Source organism: Perca fluviatilis, chromosome 4 (genome assembly GCF_010015445.1).
Source record: "Perca fluviatilis chromosome 4, GENO_Pfluv_1.0, whole genome shotgun sequence".
NCBI classification, from domain to species: domain Eukaryota; kingdom Metazoa; phylum Chordata; class Actinopteri; order Perciformes; family Percidae; genus Perca; species Perca fluviatilis.
The window spans coordinates 18,449,837-18,475,640 of NC_053115.1; the positions used below are offsets into that span (position 1 = coordinate 18,449,837).

General features: G+C 40.7%; 1 protein-coding gene across 2 annotated transcripts in view; it reads right to left on the reverse strand.

Moving 5' to 3' along the window:
- Positions 1-1,074: 1,074 nt before the first annotated feature.
- The window catches only part of LOC120557078 (sodium- and chloride-dependent GABA transporter 2-like), a 34,933-nt gene continuing 10,203 nt past the window's right edge, over positions 1,075-25,804 (reverse strand). For both annotated transcript variants that reach the window (XM_039797105.1, XM_039797104.1), the window contains exons 7-15: positions 24,046-24,180; positions 23,821-23,924; positions 22,897-23,021; positions 22,045-22,157; positions 21,771-21,908; positions 21,438-21,540; positions 18,580-18,680; positions 5,116-5,286; positions 1,075-1,856 (exon numbers count right to left, since the gene is read on the reverse strand). In XM_039797105.1, coding sequence (XP_039653039.1) covers positions 1,713-1,856; positions 5,116-5,286; positions 18,580-18,680; positions 21,438-21,540; positions 21,771-21,908; positions 22,045-22,157; positions 22,897-23,021; positions 23,821-23,924; positions 24,046-24,180 — 1,134 coding nt within the window. In that variant the 3' untranslated portion in view covers positions 1,075-1,712. The remainder of the gene's footprint in view (positions 1,857-5,115; positions 5,287-18,579; positions 18,681-21,437; positions 21,541-21,770; positions 21,909-22,044; positions 22,158-22,896; positions 23,022-23,820; positions 23,925-24,045; positions 24,181-25,804) is intronic.

A 25,804-nucleotide genomic window follows, 5' to 3' on the forward strand; every position in this document is an offset into this window, starting at 1 on the left:
CAGTTTTTTTTCATATGTAGACCACATTAGACCAGGTCCAATTCCAAAACCACTATATCTAGACTTGTCAAATCTGGACCAAATTATTCTAGAGTGGCTAAAGATTCTTAAAAACACAGTTTCAGATTTGTGAAAGCCTGATTCTATTTGTGAAAATGCAATAAAGGGGGAGTTCCCTGTTCTTTTTAATATGTAGACCACATTAGACCAGGTCCAAATCCAAAACCACTATACCTAGACTTGTCAAATCTGGACCAAATTATCCCAGAGAGGCTAAAGATTCTTAAAAACACAGTTTCCAATTTGTGAAAGCCTTATTCTATTTGTGAAAGTGCAATAAAGTAGGGTTTCACAGTATTTTCATATGTAGACCACGTTAGACACATTAGAATAAGTTAATTCTTTCTTTATTGCATTTTCACAAATATAATAAAGCTTTCACTAATCTGAAACTGTGTTTTAAAGAATCTTTAGCCTCTCTGGGATAATTTGGTCCAGATTTGACAAGTTTGTGGTTTTGGATCTGGACCTGGTCTTATGTGGTTTACATATGAACAAGAACAGGAAAATCTCCCTTAATTGTATTTTCACAAATAGAATCAAGCTTTCACAAATCTGAAACTGTGTTTTTAAGAATCTTTAGCCTCTCTGGTATAATTTGGTCCAGATTTGACAAGTCTAGATATAGTGGTTTTGGATCTGGACCTGGTCTTATGTGGTCTACATATGAAAAAAGGGAAATTTTCCTTTATTGCATTTTCACAAATAGAATCAAGCTTTCACAAATCTGAAACTGTGTTTTTAAGAATCTTTAGCCTCTGTGTCTGTCTCTCTCTGGCTCTGGCTCTGTCTCTCTCTTCTCTCTCTCTCTCTCTCTCTCTCTCTCTCTCTCTCTCTCTCTCTGTAGATGTGCAGCAAAAGTTTACCACTTACAAAACCACCATGCTACATAAGCAAACCAGAGGGTGATATAGTCAATGAAGTGAATCATTTCTACTTAGACATGGTATTGAAGGCTTTAAAGGCAAGACTTTTGATCTTACACAAGATATGAATGAATGATATGTCATCCTGTCAACCTGTCAAGTCAAGTTTTATTTTGTATAATAATAATTTGTGCCAGAAATTTTAGATAAATGGGCTGACAACTGCGAGCTAGTTCAGGCAGGCAACTCGAGCTGCACCGCTGCATACACATGTGACACACTTCACACACTGTAAATTTTACCAAACACACCCCATTACTTCTTCTGACCACCAGAACAGAATCAGAAACTCATGTGCATGCACACTTTAACTCTCAAAAACACACTCCATAAAATCTATTATAAGGTAAATTATGTCACTGATACAGGTAATGTAATATAAAAAGCATTCCCATAGGTATATGTTATCTTTTTTTTTTCCCACACCCATGTGGCAACCCCCGGAAATTATTTTGCGACTCCAAGGTAAAGAACCACGTGCTCAATGGCATACTGAAACATGAAAATGATGACTTTATCTGACAAATTACATGTTTGCTTTAACTGAAAATAGCTTTTAAAGTCTTCTCAATACTGTTCGGTCTACAGCAGACACATTTTGTACACAAGACTGATTGTGCACGTTGCAGACTGGTATGGTAACCCAGCAGAACTGGAAGTCATTATTTCTAAAACATGCTTAGCTTGCTTATCACATTTAAAACTTAATCAAAAATGTTCAGTTTTTCACATTTGCAACTCCATCTCAGCTCCGCCACTTGCTTTGTTTTCATTTGCAACAGGAGTGTCGTCTGGATTTAAAGGGCATTGCTCAGGTTGCTTTGCGGTGTGGTGCATCTTGTTTTCAGGGCGGCAAAGCTGCCTGATGTTCTGTAGAAACAATCAGTCATCACTTCACATTAGACAAAACGTTGATATGCAGTGCAGGTTTCCCAAACTGCTCAACAGAAACACACAGAAAAGGAGGGAATAAACAACGCCAACAGCATTAAGGCTCATTCGCTGCTACTTATGTCAAGTTGAGTATGCAGCTGCAACTCGCTGGAAGCACGTCTGGCTGGAGGGCTTTGTTAACACATTGCTATTCCCTTTGAAAGCTTTCATAACTCCTGTATGTATGTAATTGGACCCTGATGCTTGTTGTAAAACAGTACTTGTACTGTTATGCAACCATGTTGCATAGAATATTTTGTTCTTGAGTAACCAAGCTTTTATTTTTCTGCAATATAGAACTGAGCTGTTATGTCACCATGATTCTGATTTATAAAGAGAAATACAAAGTTGTTTTCTTCATTGCCTCAAATTAACTAAACTAATTGAATGGCTTAAAAGGACAGTACATGGTACTGGAAAAAGTATTAGCTACATTCATTATTTGTATTAAGGCAACACTAGAGAAGTTTTTGTAACTTAAAATAATGTTTCAAAAATCGTTTCAGTGGTTCATCATCTCGTAACAGGGTGTACGGCACTTCTGCATTCGCTTAGCGGCCCTCTATCAACTATAACCGCACTATGCAAGTTTGCCAGATCAGGTAGCGGATCTGTAGTTCGAATGAGACATAATGGGACAACTCAGTTTCCAAGCTGTAGGGGGACCAAAGCAGGTAAAGTTCTCTAGTGTTGCTTTGGTAACACTTTACAATAAGGTACACAAAAAATAGATAGTTAATGATTAGTTACTGTTTTTGAAAGAGTAACGAATGATTAGTTACTGTTTTTCAGAAGGGTAGTTACTGTTTTTTGAAAGAGTAACGAATGATTAGTTAATGATTACTTACTGATTGACTGTGATTCAAGCACTAATGATTAGTTACTGTTAAACAGTAGGCTAACTACCCTTCTGAAAAACAGTAACTAATCATTCGTTACTCTTTCAAACAACAGTAACTACCCTTCTGAAAAACAGTAACTAATCATTCATTATTCTTTCAAAAACAGTAACTAATCATTAACTACCTATTTTTTTGTGTACCTTATTGTAAAGTGTTACCGTTGCTTTAATGGTGCAGTTTATTGTAAGGGACTTTAAGCCTGTTTTATGGTTCTGCAGAGGCTCCACGCAGAGCTTTCGCCGTAGCCTACGCAAGTGGCCTGATGTTTATACTTGTGCGCTGGTGTGTGCGTCGAGCCGGCACGTGTGTGTGTGTGTGGGGAGTGTGTGGTAGAGCGAGGGAGAAGTGAGAGAGTGACGCTGATTAGCTTCAGAGCGAGTACCGACTCATAGTGAGAGAAACAAAGTGTCTCCCCTGTGCTTTCTGACCAGTGTCGGTTCTAGATTAAATTACACCCTGGGCTAGACCCAAAAAAAACAACAACAACAAACAAACAAAAAAAGTTATATTTAAGCCCATTTATTTCTACTGAAAATGTCAATTTTTAACATGCGTATAGGATGTGTGTTGGTGCTGTCAGTCTTAAAACAATTTGTAGTAAATTAATGCACCTTGACTTACGTATTTACATGCACTGTAGCTACCTATAGTATGTACAGTATGACCTGTGTACTACTAGCTAATCACTTCCTAACAACATGCTGCTCATTGATGGGTTTTTGGAGAAAGAAGATTTATCACGCTGTGATTTTGGGTCTTTAATGGGATTTATTGATTCAAAAATACAGACTATCACCAGCCTTAACCTTTAATCGATTAGTAGTTTTTTAAAGACAGAAAATACAGATTACTTTGTTGCTGCATTATGACATCACAATCACTATATTTGACTACAATATCCCTAAAAGCATGTTATGAGTTATCAATATGAGAATAATACTCAGGTGTCCACTTGTATATAAATTATGTGAAAATGTACCCCAGCACATACAGTAATGCTATGCAACGTCCCATACTAGACACGTCTGAGAGTAACGTTTTTCATGTAAAATGTGAATATTTAGCCTATAATGAACTATGTGTGGAGCTAATTCTCTGTTTCAGTAGGACAGGCGCTCACACTGACACACTGACACACACACACACACACACACGGCCTGCTGCTGCACGCGCCGCTCCTCCTTGTGGATCCTAAAGCCTGGGAGTGCACCATATCTTTATCACTATTAAATATCTGTTCTTTATTATCAAGGTTTCATTCCTTTGAAGACATTTGGCAGAGCAGTATTGTCTTTTTTTTTTACCAAGTTGGATTGCTTTCATGAACTTCTACTATCTAGCCGTCTTTTAGCTCTCAACAGAGTCTGTTTCAGCCCCCTCTCCCCTTTCCCCTTCTCACACAGCTTCTGTGCTTTGCAGCGCAGAGTGATTTTTTTTAAGTGCTCATGCCACCCCCCAAGTGTCATGAAAAAGTAGGGAATCTTTAGCAGGAAAAGTTAACCCTCTCCTTGATTTCAAGTTGTTTATGGAGAAGGAGAACCAGGACATGAGTCGGGGAAAATGCAACACTACCCAGCCACAGCCGAGCAACGTGCCGTGTAGTTATATTTTTTGAGAGGTGCACGTCAGGCTACGCGAGCGAGGGGTCTGGGGAGTCGCCGTCAATTTGACACAGAAGCATAAAACAGCCTTTAGTCCCAGGTTACAAGACAGTCTTATCCTTCTAAGTCTAAGTAATTACGATAAGCAAGAATCAAAACAATGAAACGTAAAATAGATTTGTAAATTATTACTAAAATGAAAATAAAAAAACTATTATAAATGGCACACAAAGTTGAAATTGCAAACCATTAAAAACTGTCCCTAGCAATGACTCCAGCCTCCCGTCACTACTGAAAAAGTTTGGGCTTAGGACTGCAACTAACGATTATTTTCATCATTGATCACTGTGCTGATTTAATTGATGGTTCTATGACAAAAATACCCTTATTTCCCAGAGCTCAAATTTACATATTTAAATTGCATGTTTTTGTCTGACCAACGTGCCAAAATCTAAAGATATTCAGTTTATTATCACAAAAGAATTCAAAAACGAGCAAATATTTGTATTACAGAAGCTGGAACCAGTTGGTATATGCCATTTTGGTTTAAAAATACAACTTAAATGATGACTCGATTATAAAAAAATAGTTGGTGATTCATTTTCTGCCCATCAACTATTTGTTAAAGCCCGAGATCAGGTAAGACTTTATTTGTGTTTTCGGAATATTTATCTTTCTTTACTGAGTACATACCTGCACTATCGTCCCTTTCATCTGAGTAACTTTAAAGATGATCCACAGAGGAACCAGGAGAACACAGAACAGTCCAAGGAACCAACCCAAAGCATAAGCCCAGGTTGGGTAGACGTAGGTATTGTTGAACTTGAGAGGCTTGTATTTCACCACTGAAAAGACAAAGGTACCCTGACAAAAGAAAAACATACTTCAGTAAAAACCATGTCGGATCAACAATTTTACCTCCAGTCCAACGATGTCGACTCGTGCCTCGGTGTTGTCAAACGTTGTTTATCAAACATTTTCTCCTTGAAGAATGTTATGTTTATTAAAGTGCTCTCCGTAAACATAACACACATATAATATAATTTACAGGTCTCTAGTAGTGTCTTTTCATTTACATATACAGTGCCCGTTGAAAATGTGCCTGTTTGGAACGGGCCGATTGCTTGGCCTGTGGTATTGCTGCTTGTAGAATTCTTCAAAACCAAATTGTACCCCAAAGTTACTTACAGAAGGACCCCAAACCACTTAATATGCAAATCCACTGTATAGTCTGCTGCTGACTTACTGATTGACTGATATAGTTGCACATTCAGAATGTAATCACAAAATATCACAATGAAAATGTGGATTAATCAGACATTAGCATCATGGAGTCATGACAGTGTGCTATCCACCTGGCCCGTTATGAGAGCCAATCAGCACATATCTGCATTAATCAACCACCCCTAGAACCGGACAGTTTATGTGTGTGCGGGCTGTAGTCTAGTATTGTATTATCATTAACGGATTTAACATTTCAGCAGAGGTGTACATTTCCATACAGGTTTAGTAGCCTGACGGTTAACGGTGAAGTAGTGGATTTGATTCGCGGGGGTATTTTGTTGACGGCAATTAGCAGTAGGCTAGACTTAATTAACCCGACCCAAGGTGTCTATGATGAAAACTGCTGTGTCAGCCCGGTTCATCTCTGCGATTTTCTCGCACTGCACAGCCCTATGAAGGAATAATCTCAGAGATTACGCTATGTTCTGCCTCTGTTTAGAAGTGGTGAATGTAGGCTATAGCTCACAGCAACTAATACTATATAGTGTCTGGCTTTTGTTTGATATTTAGTGTTGGCAAATGGCTTTTTATTGAGTTCCCTCTTATCGAAATCATAGACACTGAAAAGCGTATAGTGCCTTTTTTTCGCCAACCTTAAGGCCGTTTTACAGTTGTGCGGAGGATCCACGCAGAGCTCTCGCCGTAGCCTACGTAAGTGGCCTGGTGTTTATACTTGTGCGCTAGTGTGTGCATCGAGCCGGCATGTGTGTGTGTGTGGAGTGGGTGATAGAGCAAGGGAGAAGTGAGAGAGTGACAGCGATTAGCTTCGGAGCGAGTACCGACTCTAGAGTCATAGTGAGAGAAACAAAGTGTCTCCCCTGTGTTTTCCGACCAAGGTGGGAAATCTGTAGCAGGAAAAGTTAACCCTCTCCTTGATTTCATGTTGTTTATGGAGAAGGAGAACCAGGAAATGAGCCGGGGGAAGTACAACGCTACCAAGCCACGGCCGAGCGACATGCGTCGCTGCGACGTGTAGTTAAATTTTTCGAGAGGTGCGCATCAGGCTATGGCGTAGGGTCTGGCGTAGACGCAGAGGGGTCTGCGGGGGTCTGCGGGGCTATGCCGTCAATTTCACGCACAAATATAAAATGGCCTTTAGGCTACACTATTCCACACAACAGTCGCGATGTTCCTTTCAGGTATCCACTCGTGCTCCAGGAAAGTGAAGAAACCCCCCCGCTGTTGTAACACGTTGTGCATGTGGCATCTGCGTGTGACGTGCAGGTTACCTTCCCCCCATACACGGACACACATGCATACATACTGTACATAGGCCTACCAATACGTATACAGATACGTCTCACTTTATTAGATAGATATGGCCAAAACAATTTGGACTCCCCTGAAACTGAGGTTCTGCAAATGACTTACAACCCCTGTCCACATACCTTTGGTCTGGGCAGTTTGGGCTACACTGCAAAATCTTAAATTCTACAGTAGCATACACAGTCATTTTTAAGAAAATCATGTTTCTAGCATTGTGACAAAAGTTTGGGGAAGGGTCTTACCTGTTTTAACATGACAATGCTCTTAAAGAAAAACTCCTTAAAGAAGTAATTTTCTGAGTTATCTAAGAAAGAACTTGACTGGCATCCTGAGGCTGTTTCCCACAGATAGACTATGACAGAGTGACTCTTAGCTCTACTCAGACTTAAGATAGATGGCTGTGCATCTTGTTTTCAGGGCGGCAAAGCTGCCTGAGGTTCTGTAGAAACAATCAGTCACTTCACATTAGACAAAACGTTGATGTGCAGTGCAGGTTTCCTAAACTGGTCAACCGAAACACACAGAAAAGGAGGGAATAAACAACACCAACAGCATTAAGGCTCATTCGCTGCTCCTTGTGTCAAATTGAGTAATCATGCTGGAACTTGCTGGCAGCACGTCTGGCTGGAGGGCTTCATTAACACATTGCTGTTCCCTTTGAAAGCTTTCATAACTCCTTTATGTATGTAACTGGAGTCAGGATAGCTTCCCTGGGAAAATGAGAATGACTGCTGTATATTCCCAACAGGTTAATGCGGCCTTTGTCATTGTTGGCGCCTCTGGTCAGCAGATGTCATTGTTACCATGGAAAAATGGCTCTTTAAAATCAAGGCTCAAGACTTTTCTTTTTGATGCTTCCTTTTCTAATTAATGGTTATGTTATGGTTTCAGTATTTTGGTTTCAGTATTTTGGTCTCAGTATTTTGCTTTGTATTTTGTTCCATTTCTGTTGCCGGTTTATAGAATTCTGTATGTATCCTGTTTTGTATATTCCGGTTGTGTATATTTCTGTTTTTCTATTCCCCTGTTCATCGTGTGTTTCAGTTTGTCCCGTTTTAACTGTCTATCTCTGTTTGTACTGTGTATTCCTGTTTGGTCATGACAGCAACACACAGGCAGGAACGAACAGGAGCAAACTCAAAACGATCCAACCTGAGACAAAGGGAACACGGGGGTTAAATACATGAGGTAACGAACAAACGAGGGACAGGTGATACAACAGGTGAAACACATTAGGGGTAGGGTTGGGTAGCCTACCGAAACCCGGTTCCACTATGGTACCGGTTCCTACGCAAACGGTAGTATTCGGACCGGATTAGAACGCGAATTTCGGTTCCTCATTTCGGTTCCGACTGAAATATTTTCCCTCTGTCGCTCCGGACAGCGGCAGCCTCTTTTTTTCGTACTCCCTTTTCTGCCGAGTGGCGCACGTGCCCGCTCGCGGTGTGAAGCGCGTGTCCGCGCTATTCCCCCGACATGCACTCTACTATCACAGCTGATAGACGGCTTTTTGTACACGCTCTGAAACGGATGTAAAAATATCACACTTTCTCTGTAGTCTACCGTTAGCTAGCGCAGTGTTCGAACTATACCGTGGCCTTCGGGGGAGCCCACTTTTTTTCCACGCGGGGCTCGTGCGCTTGCAACTTACAATGACTTACAAAGATACATAACAGCTACAAGTGTATGCACTATACAGGATTTACCCTATCATACATTATCGACAGGAATAGATAGGGCAAACAGCCACCCACAAATATATAAACAATGAGAAGAACACCAGAATTCCTCCGTTCAATTAGACCATAGCGACGCACCCCAAGCTCCCATCCTTAACAAACAGCCATGTATATCGGCTCTTCCAGGCTCTCCACTGCTGGCTGTTCCAATTTAACGGGAGAGAGGAGCGAGAGGGGTTAGGATCAACTTCAGCCAGAGAGGACATTATTTCTTCAGCTTCTTCTTGCGTTGTCACCCTGGTGGGAGGTGTGCTAACAGGGCTTGCAGCAGGTGAATTAGTCGTGCTATTAATGTCATCGCTACACAGTTTCTTAGTAAAACCAAAATTAATTAAACTGCCTTGTTTTCTTTTTGCCATGGCTATATGATGCTTACTGCAGAATGGATTTCAAGGACTTTGCGCACCGATTAATGGCCTCCAATGTTTATATTTTTTCTACGAATCTTTGAGTTAACATGTAGCCTACTAAACATGAGTTGGATTTGCACCGCAGCGCCGCCACGCCTTGATGCTCATAACAAGAATAACATGTATAGTTTTCTTTATTGAAGTGAATTGGGTTTAAATCACCATCACGCATGAATTATATTTTTGCAGTTTTACACATTATAATTCACGATGATCACATTACACAAAACTGAAATTGCACGTCAAAATGACACATTGTCAATATTTTTAGAGACCCCCCAAAATTTCACAAATCACGTTTTCAGGGGAGCCCATGTCTTATTAAGGGGAGCCGAGCTCCCCCTAGCTCCCCCGTAGTTCGCACCCTGAGCTAGCGTATATGTAGGCTACTTTTAAAATGGCATATTTTCCCTCTGGGCTCACCAAAACGGACGTAAAAGTATATTAATAATTCACTGACTGCACGTGATCGCTAGTAAACATATTACACTTACTCTGCTAGTCTATCGTTCATGACAAGACCCTGTAGCCTGGTGGTGGGGGAGGCGAGACAGCCTCCCCAAATTGTCTGCCCTTTCAAACTCATACCTGGGTGTACAGACCTCTTGGACACCGTCTGAGAGAGTTTTCTCCTATGCAGTAGACCTACATGCCATAAGTCAGGAGAGGTGTAGTATCTTGTCAGAGAAGGCAAATATGGTCATTTTTCTGCAAAAGAACTGCTAAAGTTTGAAGCTGGTTGGCATACCAACTCAACAACATTTATTTTGTTGTTACTTGTTAATAGTGTAACTGTTATTTGTTAAATTATTGTAGTTGTGTGTTAGGTGACTTAGGTTTTCCTATTATATATTTAAGTACTTTAAAACGTTAATATATTGTTAAATTTAAATAATTTTCAATAAAAAAAAAACTCCATAAAAAGCCTTTCTTTTATGCCATTTTTAAGTTTTTCAAGAATCTGTTTAGGAATCGTTTAGGAATCGGAATCGTTTTAAAAGTACCGGTTCGGCATCGGAATCGTAAAAATCCAAACGGTACCCAACCCTAATTAGGGGAAACAGGGTAATCAAAAAAGGCGGGAAAACACAGGAAGTAAAACAAGACACGACAAGACAGAAAACTAGACTATCAAAATAAAACAGGAAACAGAACATAATAACCACCGAACAGGAATACACAGTACAAACAGAGATACACACTTAAAACAGGACAAACTGAAACATACAATGAACAGGGGAATAGAAAAACAGAAATATACATAACCGAGAACAGAAATATACACAACCGGAATATACAAAACAGGATACATACAGAATTCTATAAACAGGCAACAGAAATGGAACAAAATACAAAGCAAAATACTGAGACCAAAGTACTGAAACCATAACAGTACCCCCTCCACAAGGGGCGGATACCAGACGACTCAAAACAAAACAGAAAACAACCAAGGGAGGGCGAGAGAGTCTGTGGGGGGAAAAAAAGTCACTGGGGCACAGGGAACAGAGAGCCCTGGGTTAAAGGGAACAGAGAGCCCAGGGGCACAGGGAACAGAGCACTGGGGGCACAGGGAACAGAGCACTGGGGGCACAGGGAACAGAGCACTGGGGGTGACAGAGGGCCGGAGAGACCTGGGGGAGAACAAAGGGCCACTGAACTGGACAGACTTGGACGGGACCGACTCAGACAAAACAGACAGACTGTGACGAAACAGACTGGGACAAAACAGACTTGGACAGGACAGACTCAGACAGGGCAGGCTCAGACACAGACGGGACAGACTTAGACTTAGGGGCAGGGAAAGTAATAGGGACACATATAGTGAAGGGGTCAGAGACGGGCACGGTGACCGAAAGGAAGCCGGGCACGGTGACAGGGACAAGGATGGGCACGGTGACCGGGACGGAGACGGGCAAGGTGACCAGGATGGTGACTCAGGGGGGGTCTCAGAGGCAATCTCTGGGGCGCCAGAGACCGGCAAAGTCCCAGGGGCGGTCCCAGGTGCAGTCCCAGGGGCGACGGAGACCGGCAAAGTCCCAAGGGCGGTCCCAGGGGCGCCAGAGACCAGCAAAGTCTCAGGGGCGGTCTCAGGGGGGGAGCTAGCCAGCCGGGGATCAGTAGGGCTGCTTGCCAGCCGGGGATCTGGAGGGCTGCTAGTCAGCCAGGGATCTGGGGCGCTGGACAATGTGGGGACTCTAGGAAACGCGGGGACTCTAGAAGGCTCAGGGACACTAGAGAGCTCGGGGACACTAGGGACACTAGAGAGCTCGGGGACACTAGGGACACTAGAGAGCTCGGGGACACCAGGGACACTAGAGAGCTTGGGGACACCAGGGACACTAGAGGACTCGGGGACACTAGAGGGCTCAGGGACACTAGGGACACTAGAGGGCTCGGGGACACTAGGGACACTAGTAGGGACACTCGGGGACACTAGGAACACTAGAGGACTCGGGGACACTAGAGGACTCAGGGACTCTAGGGAGGCTGCTAGCTAGCCTGAATTCAGGGGGACCGCTAGCTAGCTGGGACTCAGGGTGGTTGCTAGCTGGCCCAGGGTCAGGAGGGTTGCAGGAGGGACAGGAGGGACAGGATCGACGTAGGGGAGGCCACACTCCCTGGCAGTCGCCTGCCAGCGAACCTCCATTAGGTGTCTGGCCAAACTAGGGTTCTTTTGGTGCAACCCCCGAAACATGCCCAGCAACTTCCACCCATCAGAGTCCAAAGGGTGAAAAAATGTCTCAAAGTGACTCACCGCTGGGTCCATGCTGGTCAGATCGTTCTGTTGTGCATTATTCACCTGTTGCTTTTTGTTTTTCCCTGCGTAACTTTGAGTGTTTTCCAGTCTTTGTACTTCCGCTTTCTTTTGGATTAAAACCTCATGTTCAAACCATCTCCTGCCTGCCTCAACCTGCGTTTGGGTATCTCCACTCCACCACAAAAGGTTAATTTCTTACACTGCATAACTTTTACTCTTGTATTTCATACCTGTCTTATTCTATTTTAGCTGTTTTTATATTCTCTTTAAATAGTTTTAACTGCTCTTTAATGTTTTATGTAAAGCATTTTAAATCGCCTTATTGCTGAACTGTGCTATATAAATAAAGCTGCCTTGCCTTGCCTCTTAGTTCAGAGTTGGCTGGGGTAGGGTGGCTCACACTTTAGGCTTAGAATAATAATAATAATAATAATAATAATAATAATAATAATAATAAGGCTTAGTCTTTATTTCTGTGAATTTTTCTAACTTGCATTGGACTAATCTAAGAGCAAAACTGGCCTAACTCAAAAACATCTTTGTGAAACCGGACCCTGACTTCCACCCTATCAAACACTTCTGGTAAAAATTAAGACGTGAGCCAAGTCTTATTTCCAAACTTCATTGCCTGACCTAACTAACACTGTACTAACAATGCAGCAGAATCCAAAATCTGGTGGAAAGCCTTCCCAGAAGAAAAGTGGAGGCTGTTGTGGAGGCATGGGGGCCTATACTTTTGGTACTTCTGTGTATATTGTATTTCATTGTAACTACCGGGCTTTGCTGACAAGACAATTGTTGTCTTTGTTTGACTTTGCCCAAACTTTGAACTTTTGAAGTGTTAATAATAATGTTTCCCTCTGTCCTTTATCTTGTATACTATTGTAATGATCACTCCCTCCTCCTTATTTTTTGTCAGTTTGAGGTGAAAAGTGAGTGATTGGGAAAGTTGTAAAAAAATGCATTCGGTGTTCTGTGAATTGTCAACATATAGTACCATGTATTAACAGTGGCTGCTTGTTAATAGAGGGCGCTAAGGTGCTGCCCCCATCAAATTCCAAAAATATAAATGTATACAAAAATGATATAAAATGAAAAAATAAAATAAAATAGTTTACTCGTATGATGTGCCAGCTGGTAGTAAGTGCCTCAGCATTTAATAAAAACTAGCTTTAATCGGTTAATTATTTTCTATGTTTCAATATGTTTCATGCAGTTTCATTAGCCTGGCTCCGCCCTCCTACGTACTTACGCTCAATTTTCATTTCTCTTCAGTACTGCATCTGGGTTCGCGGTATAGTCTTGGGTTTTCTCCAGCCAAATTTTTGGCGATCCAATCAGCGAACAGAGGGAGTGGCTGAGAATGATGAGGTTGAGGCATTGACATATATAAAATGGACCAACAGATCCCATTGCTCTGGACGGAGACCAGTGAAGGATATTAGAAGCACTTTTCCGGTGATGGCTGAGCATTACTGCGCAGCCTCCAACTGAGCTCGAAGACGTAGATGTGACGTGAGCAACCTGTCTGAAAGTTGTAAGTCTTCTCGTAGCTGTGCCAAGAGAAATCTCAATCATTAAGAAACTTGCAGAGACGGAGAGCGTAGGTATATGTAAGGCGATAACATAGCCACAGGCTAATTATTGCTAACTAAAATGCTAGTCAACATTAGTAATTAAACTTAAACCGCTAATGTGAGTCGAAACTGCCTGCGAGTTTCTCCTGTACTGTATGGTAATCAGAGGTGGAAAAGTACTAAAATATTGTACTTAGTAAAAGTACCAATACTTTGATTAAATATTACTTAAGTACAGGTAAAAATACCTATCTGAATAATTACTCAAGTAAATGTAATAAGTAGTTCATTTAAAATGTACTTTAAGTAAAAGTTACTTAGTTACATTTAAATGTATACACATGTAATAACATAACACATGTCACACATGACATTTAAGACCCTTAGAAAGGTATAATGTGCAATTTTAGTTCGGACCATCCCATAAAATGTTTTCAAACAATCAATTGAAAGTGAAAGTACCATACATTGTTATTTCTGAAGGCCATCCTTCTTTTCTTCACAAACAACAGTTATAATGCAAATCAAGGCCAAATCACGTGTTTTGACTCCATAAATGGGTTAGACCCATAGACTGTTAATTATATTAATATAAACAGACCCTAATGTTCACAGCCCAGACTAGCAGCTATCTTCTACACCTAAGTAGCCCATATGAGCTAATTAGATGCATGTGAATTCATTTAGCCGGTCTCCTACATACGTTGTCCTGGCAGGAGTGGTCAATTCATTTTCCCAAGGGGCCACATGATAAACAGGGACTGTTGTGGAGGGTCGGACCTATAGGATGAACTTAATTCTGCTCAATATTAATTTTATGTCAGGCGGCACATTCTCAAACATCTCTTTTTTTTCCTCTGGACATATTAGCGCAGCAGAGTCCACCAAATACTCTTTAATAAACTCCCCTTCAAAAAATGGCTTACTGTTTTGGCGATTTTGTAGTTTGTCACAAAGCTGGTCTTGGGCTGCATACCTGGATGCATTGTTGCTTTTGCAGCATAACTAGCAGAGCTTCAGATGTCAGTGCGCACTCTGCATCAGTCAAGTCATTTTTGAGGGTATGATATATAATGGACCAATAGACCCCGTTGCTCTGGACGGAGACCAGTGAAGGCTATTAGAAGCACTTTTCCGGTGATCTCTTGCTTTACTGCGCAGCCTCCAACTGAGAGAGACAACGTAAATGTGATGTGAGCAACGTGTCTGAAAGTGTGAAGTCTTCTGGTAGCTGTGCCAAGAGAAATCTCAATCATTCCCAATCTTACAGAGACAGAGAGCGTAGGTATATGTAAGGAGATAACATAGGCACAGGCTAATTATTGCTAACTAACATGCTAGTTAACATTAGTAATTAAACCTAAACAGCTAATGTAAGTCGAAACTGCTTGCGAGCTTTTCCTGTACTATACGGTAATTCCTCTACTGTGCGACAGTAAGTCACTTGGTTATGACACAATCGTTAGCCTATTTTTACAAAAATGTCTGCTACGGAGCCATAACGTGAGGTACAAGGTAATGGAGCCTTTTATACATTGTCGTGTTTCTTTAGAATTAAACAATGGACAAATAGAGTCTTTAAACGCTTCAGATGTAAAGTTATTCGCAGTCAAGTGACGTAAAAAAAAAAATGGGGGTCAGCTAACAGGAGGTGATACCTTTGTAGCAACAAAATGGCGCCATCGGAGGTTCGAGTTCTGAAGCGAAGCTTACCCCCTTGGTCAGTACACGATCCGTTCTGCACATGCACGATCCGTTCTGCACATGCGCAAAATGTTCGCGCATGCACTGTTGTACGAGGATTTACGACACTGCACAATCTGTTCCACGCTTCCAGTCGACAGCCAAGTTAACGTTAGTTTAGCTAACAGCTATATAGGCTAACCGCTAGCTGAGACAGCATGTAATAACTTTAAAAGACCCTCAAAATAAAACTTGAAAATAAACGTATATAACAGCTGTTACGTCAGTTCTACTTTACTTGTGCTCATTTAAAATACAATCACTCAATATTTGTCTTTATTGTTATTACTGTAAAGTCTTAATTTAGCTGTAGCCTGGTTTTCCCATTAAGTTTGACTTAACGTTATTTTAGACTGAATCTAGCTGTCAGCTAGCGGTTAGCCGAATTAGCTGTTAGCTAAACTAACGTTAGCTTCCTGGTGGAGGCTAGCCATAGGCTAGCGTGGAACAGATCGTGCAGGTCGTATCTCTGTAAAACAGTATTATCTTGCGCATGTGCAGAACGGATCGTGCAGGCAGAACGGATCGTGTACCGACAACATCCATGGGTCCGACGGTGTGACATATTGCAGTTCTTCTTCTACTTATTTTTAATTGCGACTTGCAACCAGAGAAGAAGAAGCTGCATACGTTCGCGCAAAATAAAGAATGCTGGTGTAGATAATAGACTGTGTGACATTTTGTGGAGCTGACAAAAACATGCAGGAAAGATTTTTTGAGTTCATCCCTCTGCAGTCAGCTACAGCTGAGTCCATTGCTACTGCACTATCAATACTGTTTTTGAGCACAGAGATACGGTGGCAAACGCCCTGCAACTTCAGAAAACACATGCAAATAGACAAAACACAAGCAAATTAAGAAAACAACTTCATTAATTTGACAACACGTGCAGCATTCAGCAAATGCGCTGCAATACACACAACACAACAAAATACACAAACACGCTGCGAAAATTATTTGCTTTCTCTCATTTTTAACTCTCGTTTGCCAATATTATAATAAATTATCTTTATCCATTGCAGAAACTCTCTCCATTCCATTGGTGAACAAAGCAGTGGTTCTCGGCCAACAAAGAGGCGCCTGGCGCTCAGTCCAGAAGACCGTGAAAGGATTGCAGCAAGTGAGTTTGTTATAGAAATCAGTCAAAATACCATTTTACATTATTGTTGTGCTGCCACATATCATATTCTATAGACTCAAGAAAACATTTTTTGTTTGGTATAAATCCTTACAAAAATCATAATTTTAATATTATACAACAGCATCCTGAAAAGAATAAACTGGCAAAATAAAAATAAATGATCAAATGAAATATGAAGTCATAAACTACCCACCAAATCTACACACCAAAAACTACTGTGTCTTGTATGGGACAAAATGGCACGGCAACGTCTAGCTCACCCAGTAAGAGCAGTCCTGCAGCGGCGCAGGGTTCAAATCTGACCTGCTGCCCTTTGCTGCGTGTCATCCCCCATCCCCCATCTCTCTCCCCCTTTCTATCCACTTTCTAAATAAAGGGAAAAGCCCCAAAAATGTATCTTTAAAAAAAAAAGAAAAAAAACTCAAATGGCTCTATTTTTCTTTTGAAATGTCATTGCAACAGTGACAACTAGTGGCCTACTCCAGGCTCCTACCTTACATTTACATATACATATACATACATGCATATATATATATATATATTATTATTATTTTTTTTTATTTCTATATGTTGTCTGTGACAACAGGGAGTGTTTCTCCTTCACAGACCACCTTGTCTGTGCCACCTTGTTGCAGGGGGACAGGTTTAAGGAGTACAAGTATACCTTTCCTGAAGATGCATTGAGCAGCACCATGAAAGCGTACCCGCGTATTCCAGCTGTTTATGGAGAATAATCTCGAACAAGTCTTTTCCGAAACTGTGACTCCTAAAAGTTGTCATTACCACACCCATGACTCAGCTAAAGCTGAGAGGTGCTTTTTAACCTTGAAAAGAATAAAAAGGCCAAAAGGAAAGGAGAGCAACATTTATGTTCAAGTAGTTAATATGCTTTTTGGTAGTGGGTGGGAGGATATATACTTAAAAAAAACTCAGTCAGAGTCACTATCTTCTTATGTTTGTAACTTGAATCTTCTATCATATTGTCTTGCTCTTTTTAAATACAAAATACATAGTTGTTTAAATAAAGTAGTGCTGGTTGTTTTGCCCAGTTTCAAAGTACTGCTTTATATTTATTTGCCCCCATCTCACCAAAAAAAAAGCACCCCCCCAAAAAAATTATTATCACCAGCTGCCACTGTGTATTAAGTTTCCAGAATTATATGCCAGAAAAAAACTAGTTGCAGATAAATATAAAAATAATGTAAAAGGTTTCCATAAGAGACCAAGTGTGTTTTGGTGTATGCTTATTGCACAGATATTGTGTGCTGTCATAGAGACGGTGGTTCCCCAAACAAAGGAAACTCTGACGCACAGATGGTTTAGCTTAAGTGGTAAATATGATAGTTAGGGTCACAGTGGCCCTGAGCAATAACAAATGAGGATGAGACAATACAGTGCTCCCCCCGCGGCGGGTGTTGGGTGAAGATAGCAGTCCCGGTGCGGAAGAAGAAGAGGTGGCCCAAGAAAGAAAATATAAGAGATGAGGGGAAGAATATATCGGGGCTCACGAGGTCTGACAGTCTAGAAATACGTGGACCGGCTCCGGATTTTTGTCTATTGCTAGGGAAACTGAGTCTCTGCGTGCCTTGTCATCCCACAGATCTGTGTATTGAAACTCCGATGCTTGACTGGTTAAACAAATGTAGTTGACTTTATCTTATCATCTTATTTGGTTCTTGCCTAGGATCAGTGTAATTCCAATTTAATTAATGCGCAGGGATATATAGGTCTTTTATTGGAGTCAGACACATTGTCCCACAAGAAGGGACACATAGGAGGTAAATCCCCAACAGTGGCTATATGTTTCTCTTCCTTCCTCTCTGTATCACCTCACGGTAGGCAATATCTTGAAATACACACGTTTTGTGACCCTATCCCTCCAAACAGAGGCCAGCCTGTTTGCCCAAATGAAATTCTCAGGAACCTCTTTATAATTCATGTTTTTAAAATCCTCACTTCATTCACTATCTCTTCCTCCTCACTCCCAACACTCGCACCACCTATTACCTACTACATATATGATGGAGTGATGAAATTTGAGGACAGAAGAAGACTGATGGTAAACTCAAAACTCTTGAATTTGTTCCTAGCCAAAGAAGTTTGCCAAAACTGCTTACATTTTCCTTTGTTCATTGGCATTCTCACAGAAAAGACTCACTTTGCCATCTACATTATGCACAGTACACTAAACAACATATTTTTTTCTATTGACAGGAATTAAAGAAACCATTTAACTCACCAGACAAACAGTGGGGGTTATATAAAGCCAGCAATACTTCATCATTGGCCATGGACGATAACCCACCATGTCTTCAATGTTGTCATAGAGACGATCTGCACCTGATAATCGAAAGAAAAATAGCCTGTTTTAAAGTGAGTTTAATAGTCACCTAAAACTATAGTTAGAACACAAACAAATGCATAATGTGATGTGAATTTATGGGCGATGCTGATAACTCCTGTGCACTGACTCCAAATCACAAATGTATTGGAAGGCAGTTTGTGCCGCTACGCGTGGGTTACTGCCCAGTTCTATTTTAAATGTACAAAGATTTCGATATGAAATAGCCATTTAAATAAAGGCTTTAAAAAAATTAGCAAGAAGAGTGCGTTTGACCTTTTTTCTTTTTCAACTTCTGTGTTACCCTTCCAAAGAGCACCTTCATGATTTACCGTAATTTCCGGACTATAAGCCGCAACTTTTTTCCCACGCTTTGAACCTCGCGGCTTAAACAATGACGCAGCTAATATATGGATTTTTCCCGTTTTCAAATTGTTTTTTAAAAAAAAAACACATTCTGTGACGTGTTCAGTTTTTTGGCAGCATGAAGCTTTCATTAGACCAATGAAATTGCAGATCAAGGTCAAAAAACTTTTTTGTTTACTGTTTAGATTAAATCGAGCAAGCTCAAACTTCCCATCATTCTGATTACAGTAGTCATTTTTTCACCCTCATCATGGCAAAGACACGGAGAAATGCATATGATGCAGCTTTCAAGTTGAAGGCGATTGATCTGGCTGTTGGAAAAGGAAATAGAGCTGCTGCACTGGAGCTTGGTCTTAATGAATCGATGATAAGACGTTGAAAACAGCAGCGTGAGGAATTGACTCAGTGCAAAAAGACAACTAAAGCTTTCAGAGGGAAGAAAAGCAGATGGTCCGAACTAGAAAATGAGCTCGAAGACTGGGTCAACACACAGAGAGCAGACGGCCGAGGTGTTTCAACTGTGCAGATCCGACTGAAAGCCAAAACAATCGCCTACTGCAATGAAGTTTGAGGATTTTAGAGGTGGACCATCGTGGTGTCTCAGATTTATGAGACGTAAAGGCCTGTCCATCAGGGTACGGACGAGTCTGTGTCAGCAGCTCCCTCCCGACTACAAGGAAAAAGTTTCAAACTTCCGCAAATTCACTGATGCAAAGATAGCGGAGCATTCCATTGACCCGCACCACATCATAAATATGGATGAGGTTCCTCTGACGTTTGACCTGCCTCTCACTCAGACTGTCAACAGGAAAGGCGAATCATCCGTGCATTTAAGGTGGCGCTCCGTGTTCATTGGGAGGCTTGGATGACAAGTGGGGAGAAATCCTTCCCTAAAATGGGCCGCATGCGAAGAGCAACTTATGGTCAAGTCTGCCAGTGGGTCCTGACAGCGTGGAGCATTGTCAAAAAAATCCACTATCATCAACGGGTTTCGAAAGGCTGGACTGCTGCGTGTTGGAGAGGGCTCAGCGGGGGATGTACCTCTGGATGAAAATGACGAGAGAGACAATGAAAACGATCCAATATCGGACACCGAAGGAGATGACTTCAGTGCACAGGTGGAGGAAGATAGTGACCAATGACTTTCTTGGTAGGCTACTGTTTACTGCAATTTTTTTATTTTTTGTTACAAGGCGTGTTTCGTTAAAGCCTGTTTATTTTTGTTACAACCCGTGTTTCGTTAAAGCCTGTGTAAAGTTCATTTGTTTCAATGTACCGGTAGGCACCTGCGGCTTATAGACATATGCGGCTTATTTATGTTCAAAATAAAAAAAAAATTTAAATTCAGTGAGTGCAGCCTATATTCAGGTGCGCTTAATAGTCTGGAACTATTGTGGATGCTAGTATTACAATTATTATATGTAACCTACTACAGTTGACAACACCACTTTACCATGTCAAATATTTTCTCACACAAAACCAAAACCCCTTTGAGGCATCATTTAAATCTCTGCTGACAGGGGAGTGTGAAGGACATGTTTTGAATGTATTAAGATCTCTTAGCTCTTTTCTATTCATTCACATCCAAAGAAACAGTGCCAAAAAGATCAAACGTTCCTTCCCCCTCCCCCTCCTCAAGACAATCAAATGCCCATCAAGCTTAAACAGGAGTGAAAGCTAAGTGTAAAACAGAACATAGGAATTCAATTGTGGACAAAATATCTCGTAAATCAACAGACAAAGTACCACAGGAGTGAGATCAGAAGTGAAGGCCATGTGATAAAGGCACAATTGCACCAAATGAATGTAAGAGTGCCAACACACCCTTATTCAGCAATAAACAAACTTGTAATTTAAGTAAAAACTTGACTGTTGTTTAACTCAGACCTAAAATGTGGTGTGTTCATCCATCATTTAGTTCATAGCAGCCCCAGTTTAGAGAAACTGACCACTCTGCTGCAGCTTGATACAAACTGTAACCCGATTCAATGGGGAAATTGTTAAGACCTTCAAAAACAGTTGTATTGTACAGAATGTACTTGAAGACCCAACCAGTCATATTTTCAGCATTTAAATTTAATAATTAAAAAAATCCACATATGAAATAAATCTTTTAAATGAGAATCCCTCAAATGTGGTTATTAAAATAATTATGACTAATATATGTACTAAATGCAACATTGTACAAGTTGTCAGTGCTCTCTGGTGGACAAAATGTGTATTGGGGAAACTGTTTCTAATGCTGGCTGTGAATGACCTGAAACTGATTTTAAGCAAAACTTCTGCTGACAAAAACACAGATCTTTTAAAAATTCTTATAATTTGGTCGAAGAAGCGGAGCGTTTCAATTATCAATTATCGATTAATGCAGGATAACCATAATGACTCACCATATATCCCTCCGATTGCTATCGATTGAAACACTGAAAGAAGGAGAAGATTGTTGCCACTACAAACGTAATGGTCAAAAAGTTGAAGGAAATATAAGCCTCCCTGCAGGCAGACAGAGGGTTGATTGTTACCACACATCACACACAAAAACAACACCACAATTTTGCTAAATGTTGAGATGCTTAACATTTTTTTCTGCTTAAAAATGAGATGAGTAAAACAGTTCAGCGTGCTACAGGTCCAGGGGAGATTGTATTGGCCTCTTTTTGGAGGGTACACCGGCTCGTTTTTATTCATTGTTATGTGAACACACTGCAAACATGGACTCTCACCTCTGTGACAAGAAGAAGGCCGAGAAGGAAGCAAACAGAGCAGAGACAAAGCAGCAGCAACTCTCGACGATAAGCTCTTCGAAACAAGGTGGGGAACATGTCTGTCACAGACGTCATCAGGCACTCCAGACTTACAAACTGCCAGAGACACTGACCTGTGAGTAAACTGAAATACTTTAAGACAAACAGCTTTTGTCTGCAATCAACAAAGGTTAAATAATAAAACTAAATTGAGGATTTATAACTGCTTAATGCTAATGTGTTTTTATCTCACCTGTGTATCTGCACCCAACAAGATGACCATGATGAAGAAACATATAGCCCATAACTGAGGAAAAGGCATCATGGCTACTGCACGTGGATAGGCAATAAATGCCAAGCCAGGTCCTGTATTCCAATCAATCAATCAATCAATTAATCAATTACTTTGTCACATGAAAGCCTATAAAATACAATTCCAATACTTGAGAACATGCAGATGAAACTTTTATTTCACAATATAATTTAGATTACTTTTAAGGGGCAATATCCATCTTATTGTGTTATCATGTAACAAAAGATAAAATACACTCAGTCTGTATTCCAGCTATCACAAATTATCTTCTTTGTCTTTACAATAAAGTCAATGAAACTGCCGTTTTATTTAAGTGGTTGAGCCCAGGAAGAGTGTTAAATTGTCTTAAATGTATGATTAACAGGATAATCAATAACATTCTAACCATTTTCCATGTCCTGTAAAAAGAAAATGCAGTGCATTATTTGAAATCAACAAACACATGTTCCAAACATGTCAGATTTCTTTTTACATTAAAGATGAATTCATTAAAAGAAACATTTGCCATTTCAAGATCAAATGTGATTTGTTTAATAGCTTGATGAGTTATGATGAGCAATGTGCCCTGCAGTACATTATTATGCTGGAAGTTTCCAATTCAAAATGGCTACACACATAGTTAAACCACACTAACACACATTTTGCAGCCAGCAGGCTCCGTATTGGAGCACAAACGACTTCTCAACCATGTCTATATAATTAGGTTTAGTCAGAGCACTTTACATAAACAGAGACGTGATCGTTAAATATACAGTGTGTACTCTAACAGAAGTGGTGTGCTGATGGTCTTACCAGAAGCAGCCACTTCAGATATTGGCAGTCCTTGTTCGTAGGACATAAAGCCCAAAACTGAAAAGATAGCAAACCCTGCCACAAAGCTTGACCCACCATTCACCAAACACAGAATAAACGTGTCCCTGAAGAAACAAACAAAAGAAAATCAATTTAGCTAATGAATGACTCTTTGGTAATTTTGTTTTCGGTTTTAAAAACTAATTGTGTAAAAATGTTACAATGAGAAGAAAAAAATAGACCATGATAGAGATAATGGTAAAAGTGAACACATTTGGCTGTTGCTAGCTTTATACTTTGTTAATATATTGAAATGTATCTATATGCGCTGATGATGAGTGAGTCTTTCATTAACTCTCCATTGATGAAGAGTATGCAGGTTGATAAGGGACCATTCAGTATTTATGGAATGGACCACCGGAGAAAATAGGGGAGGGTCTTTCTATTCTTTGTTGAGGGTCATTCAACATTTTTTAGTCCAGAGGGTGGGGCGGGTGGGGGTTACCCAACTTTTGTATGAATAGAAACAGCAAAATTTCAAAGTGTCTTGTTTGGTGCATATTTATCCATGTAGCTCTCAGTCTTGGCCCCCGCTACCAGATGGGTCTGACCCATGAGTTTGCTGGGGGGAAGGGGCAGCACTGTTTCCAAATTGGTCATAGAAAAATTACTACTGGGGAGGGGAGGGTCATGTCTATTTTGACTGAAGGTCCCAAAACTCCTCCGGTGGCCCCTGAAAAAAATAACGAACAGTCCCTAAAATGCCTAACTAAATAAAGGCCTTTACTACATTGTACTTGACTCACTCTCTTTAGCTCTAATTCATAATAGTATGTTTGAGAAAACAAAAGAAAAATAATCTTAGGCTACATACTTTGTAGAAATGCATTTAAATAAAAAAGCAGAAGAGCAGAGAGCACTTACTTGTAGCAATCATTGTTAAACTGATTGTAACTACCCAGAGCTGTTAAACTCCCTTGACAAATCCCAAAAGAGAAAAGAACTTGTGCACCTGCATCCATCCAAACCTAACCAAATGCAAAAACATAAATATCATTCAACTTTTTACAGTAGGCTATTTGGACTTCCGGTGCAAGGCAATTAAGCGGACAGCTTGTCTTATGTTGAATGTTCGACTTTATTACTTACTTGAGGGTCCACCAACCTTGCTGGATCAGGATACAGGTAGAAAGCTATGCCATCAATAGCTCCTGGTAAAGTGAGTCCACGAGCCAACAGAACCACCAGCATCAAATAGGGGAAAGTGGCTGTAAAGTAAACTACCTGTGACAACAACAGACAAATGCAAGTTTCAGCTTTTATTGTTGTTTTAAATCACAATCGATTATTGGAATTTGACAAGAAGCTGCAACAGAACAGCTTCATAACAGGGATGAGTCACATAACAAAATAAGTAAATATAAATGGGGACCTTTGTGAAATATATTTTCCGAAATTTGCAGCTGACACAATATGACATATGCCTAAAATCTTTATACTTTATTATTATTATTATTATTATTATTATTATATAATTATACTTTAGCTGTCTGTTCAAAGGCCTAGTCGCTTTCCTCTAATTCTGGTGATGTTGAGGTCATTAGGACTGATACTTGTGCTGCTGCGTTTTTCCATAGGTCTATAGTCGATGACTAGGCTTTGTTCATCCTTGCTGTAGAGAGCTCAAGCATAACTATGTCCAGAAAATACGCCAACCACTGTTTTATACAAAGCGAGTGGGGGGGGGAGCCAGTGCTGAGCTATCATTTTCTTGATCCAGCTAGCCAAATTACAGTTTGCCATTATTGAGATTTTTCCTTTAATTTGTAATCCCTAGGCAATTATGATTGTTCTGATTGGTCTGCTTTGTGTTTTCTGATACATGTTTGGTGCTGGTAGAGTTTGTTGCAAAGTTATGGACGGTGACAACAACATGGAGCAAATTTGTAGTGTACATTTTTTGCTTTAATTGTTGCCCAGCGTGAATCAGAGAACATTAACAGGATTACTTAAATTATACTGTAATGAATCCACACCACTGTGTGGATAGTGCGACTGCTCTATGGGCCTCGAATGCATGGATGTACGCTGTAGCCAGTAAAAAGATAGATGACATACGCTCTTCATTCTCCACCACACCTTCTGAAATCACCTTACCATCCATCACATCCAGTACTCTTTCCTCTTTAACCCCTTTATCTCCAAATCAAATTCTTACTTTGATTACCTCTGCCTGCCCAACCACCTGCCCCCTGGATCCTATCTCTTCTCACCTTCTCCAGTCCATTGCTCCTAACCTCCTTCCTTTCCTCACCCGTCTCATTAACATCTCCTTGTCAACTGGCTGTTTCCCCAATGCCCTCAAGGAGGCAAGAGTGACCCCACTACTCAAAAAACCAAACACTCGACTCCTCTGATGTAAATAACTATAGACCCGTCTCCCTTCTTCCATTTCTATCTAAGACTCTTGAGCGTGCAATTTATAATCAACTCTCTACCTATCTCCACCAGAACAACCTTCTTGATCCCCACCAGTCTGGCTTCAAGGCTGGTCACTCAACAGAAACTGCCCTCCTTGCTGTCACTGAGCAGCTTCACATCGCTAGAATGACCTCTCTCTTCCATCATCATCCTTCTGGACCTTTCTGCTGCCTTTGACACAGTGAACCACCAGATCCTCATTTCGACACTCCAGAATCTGGGTGTCTCAGGCTCTGCACTCTCATTGCTCACATCTTACCTGGCAGACCGAACCTACCGGGTAACTTGGAGAGGATCTAGCTCAGATCCTTGCCCAATCAAAACAAGGGTTCCTCAGGGATCAGTCCTGGGTCCCCTCCTCTTTTCTCTGTACACCAACTCTCTCAGGTCTGTCATTCAGTCGCACGGATTTTCTTATCACAGCTAC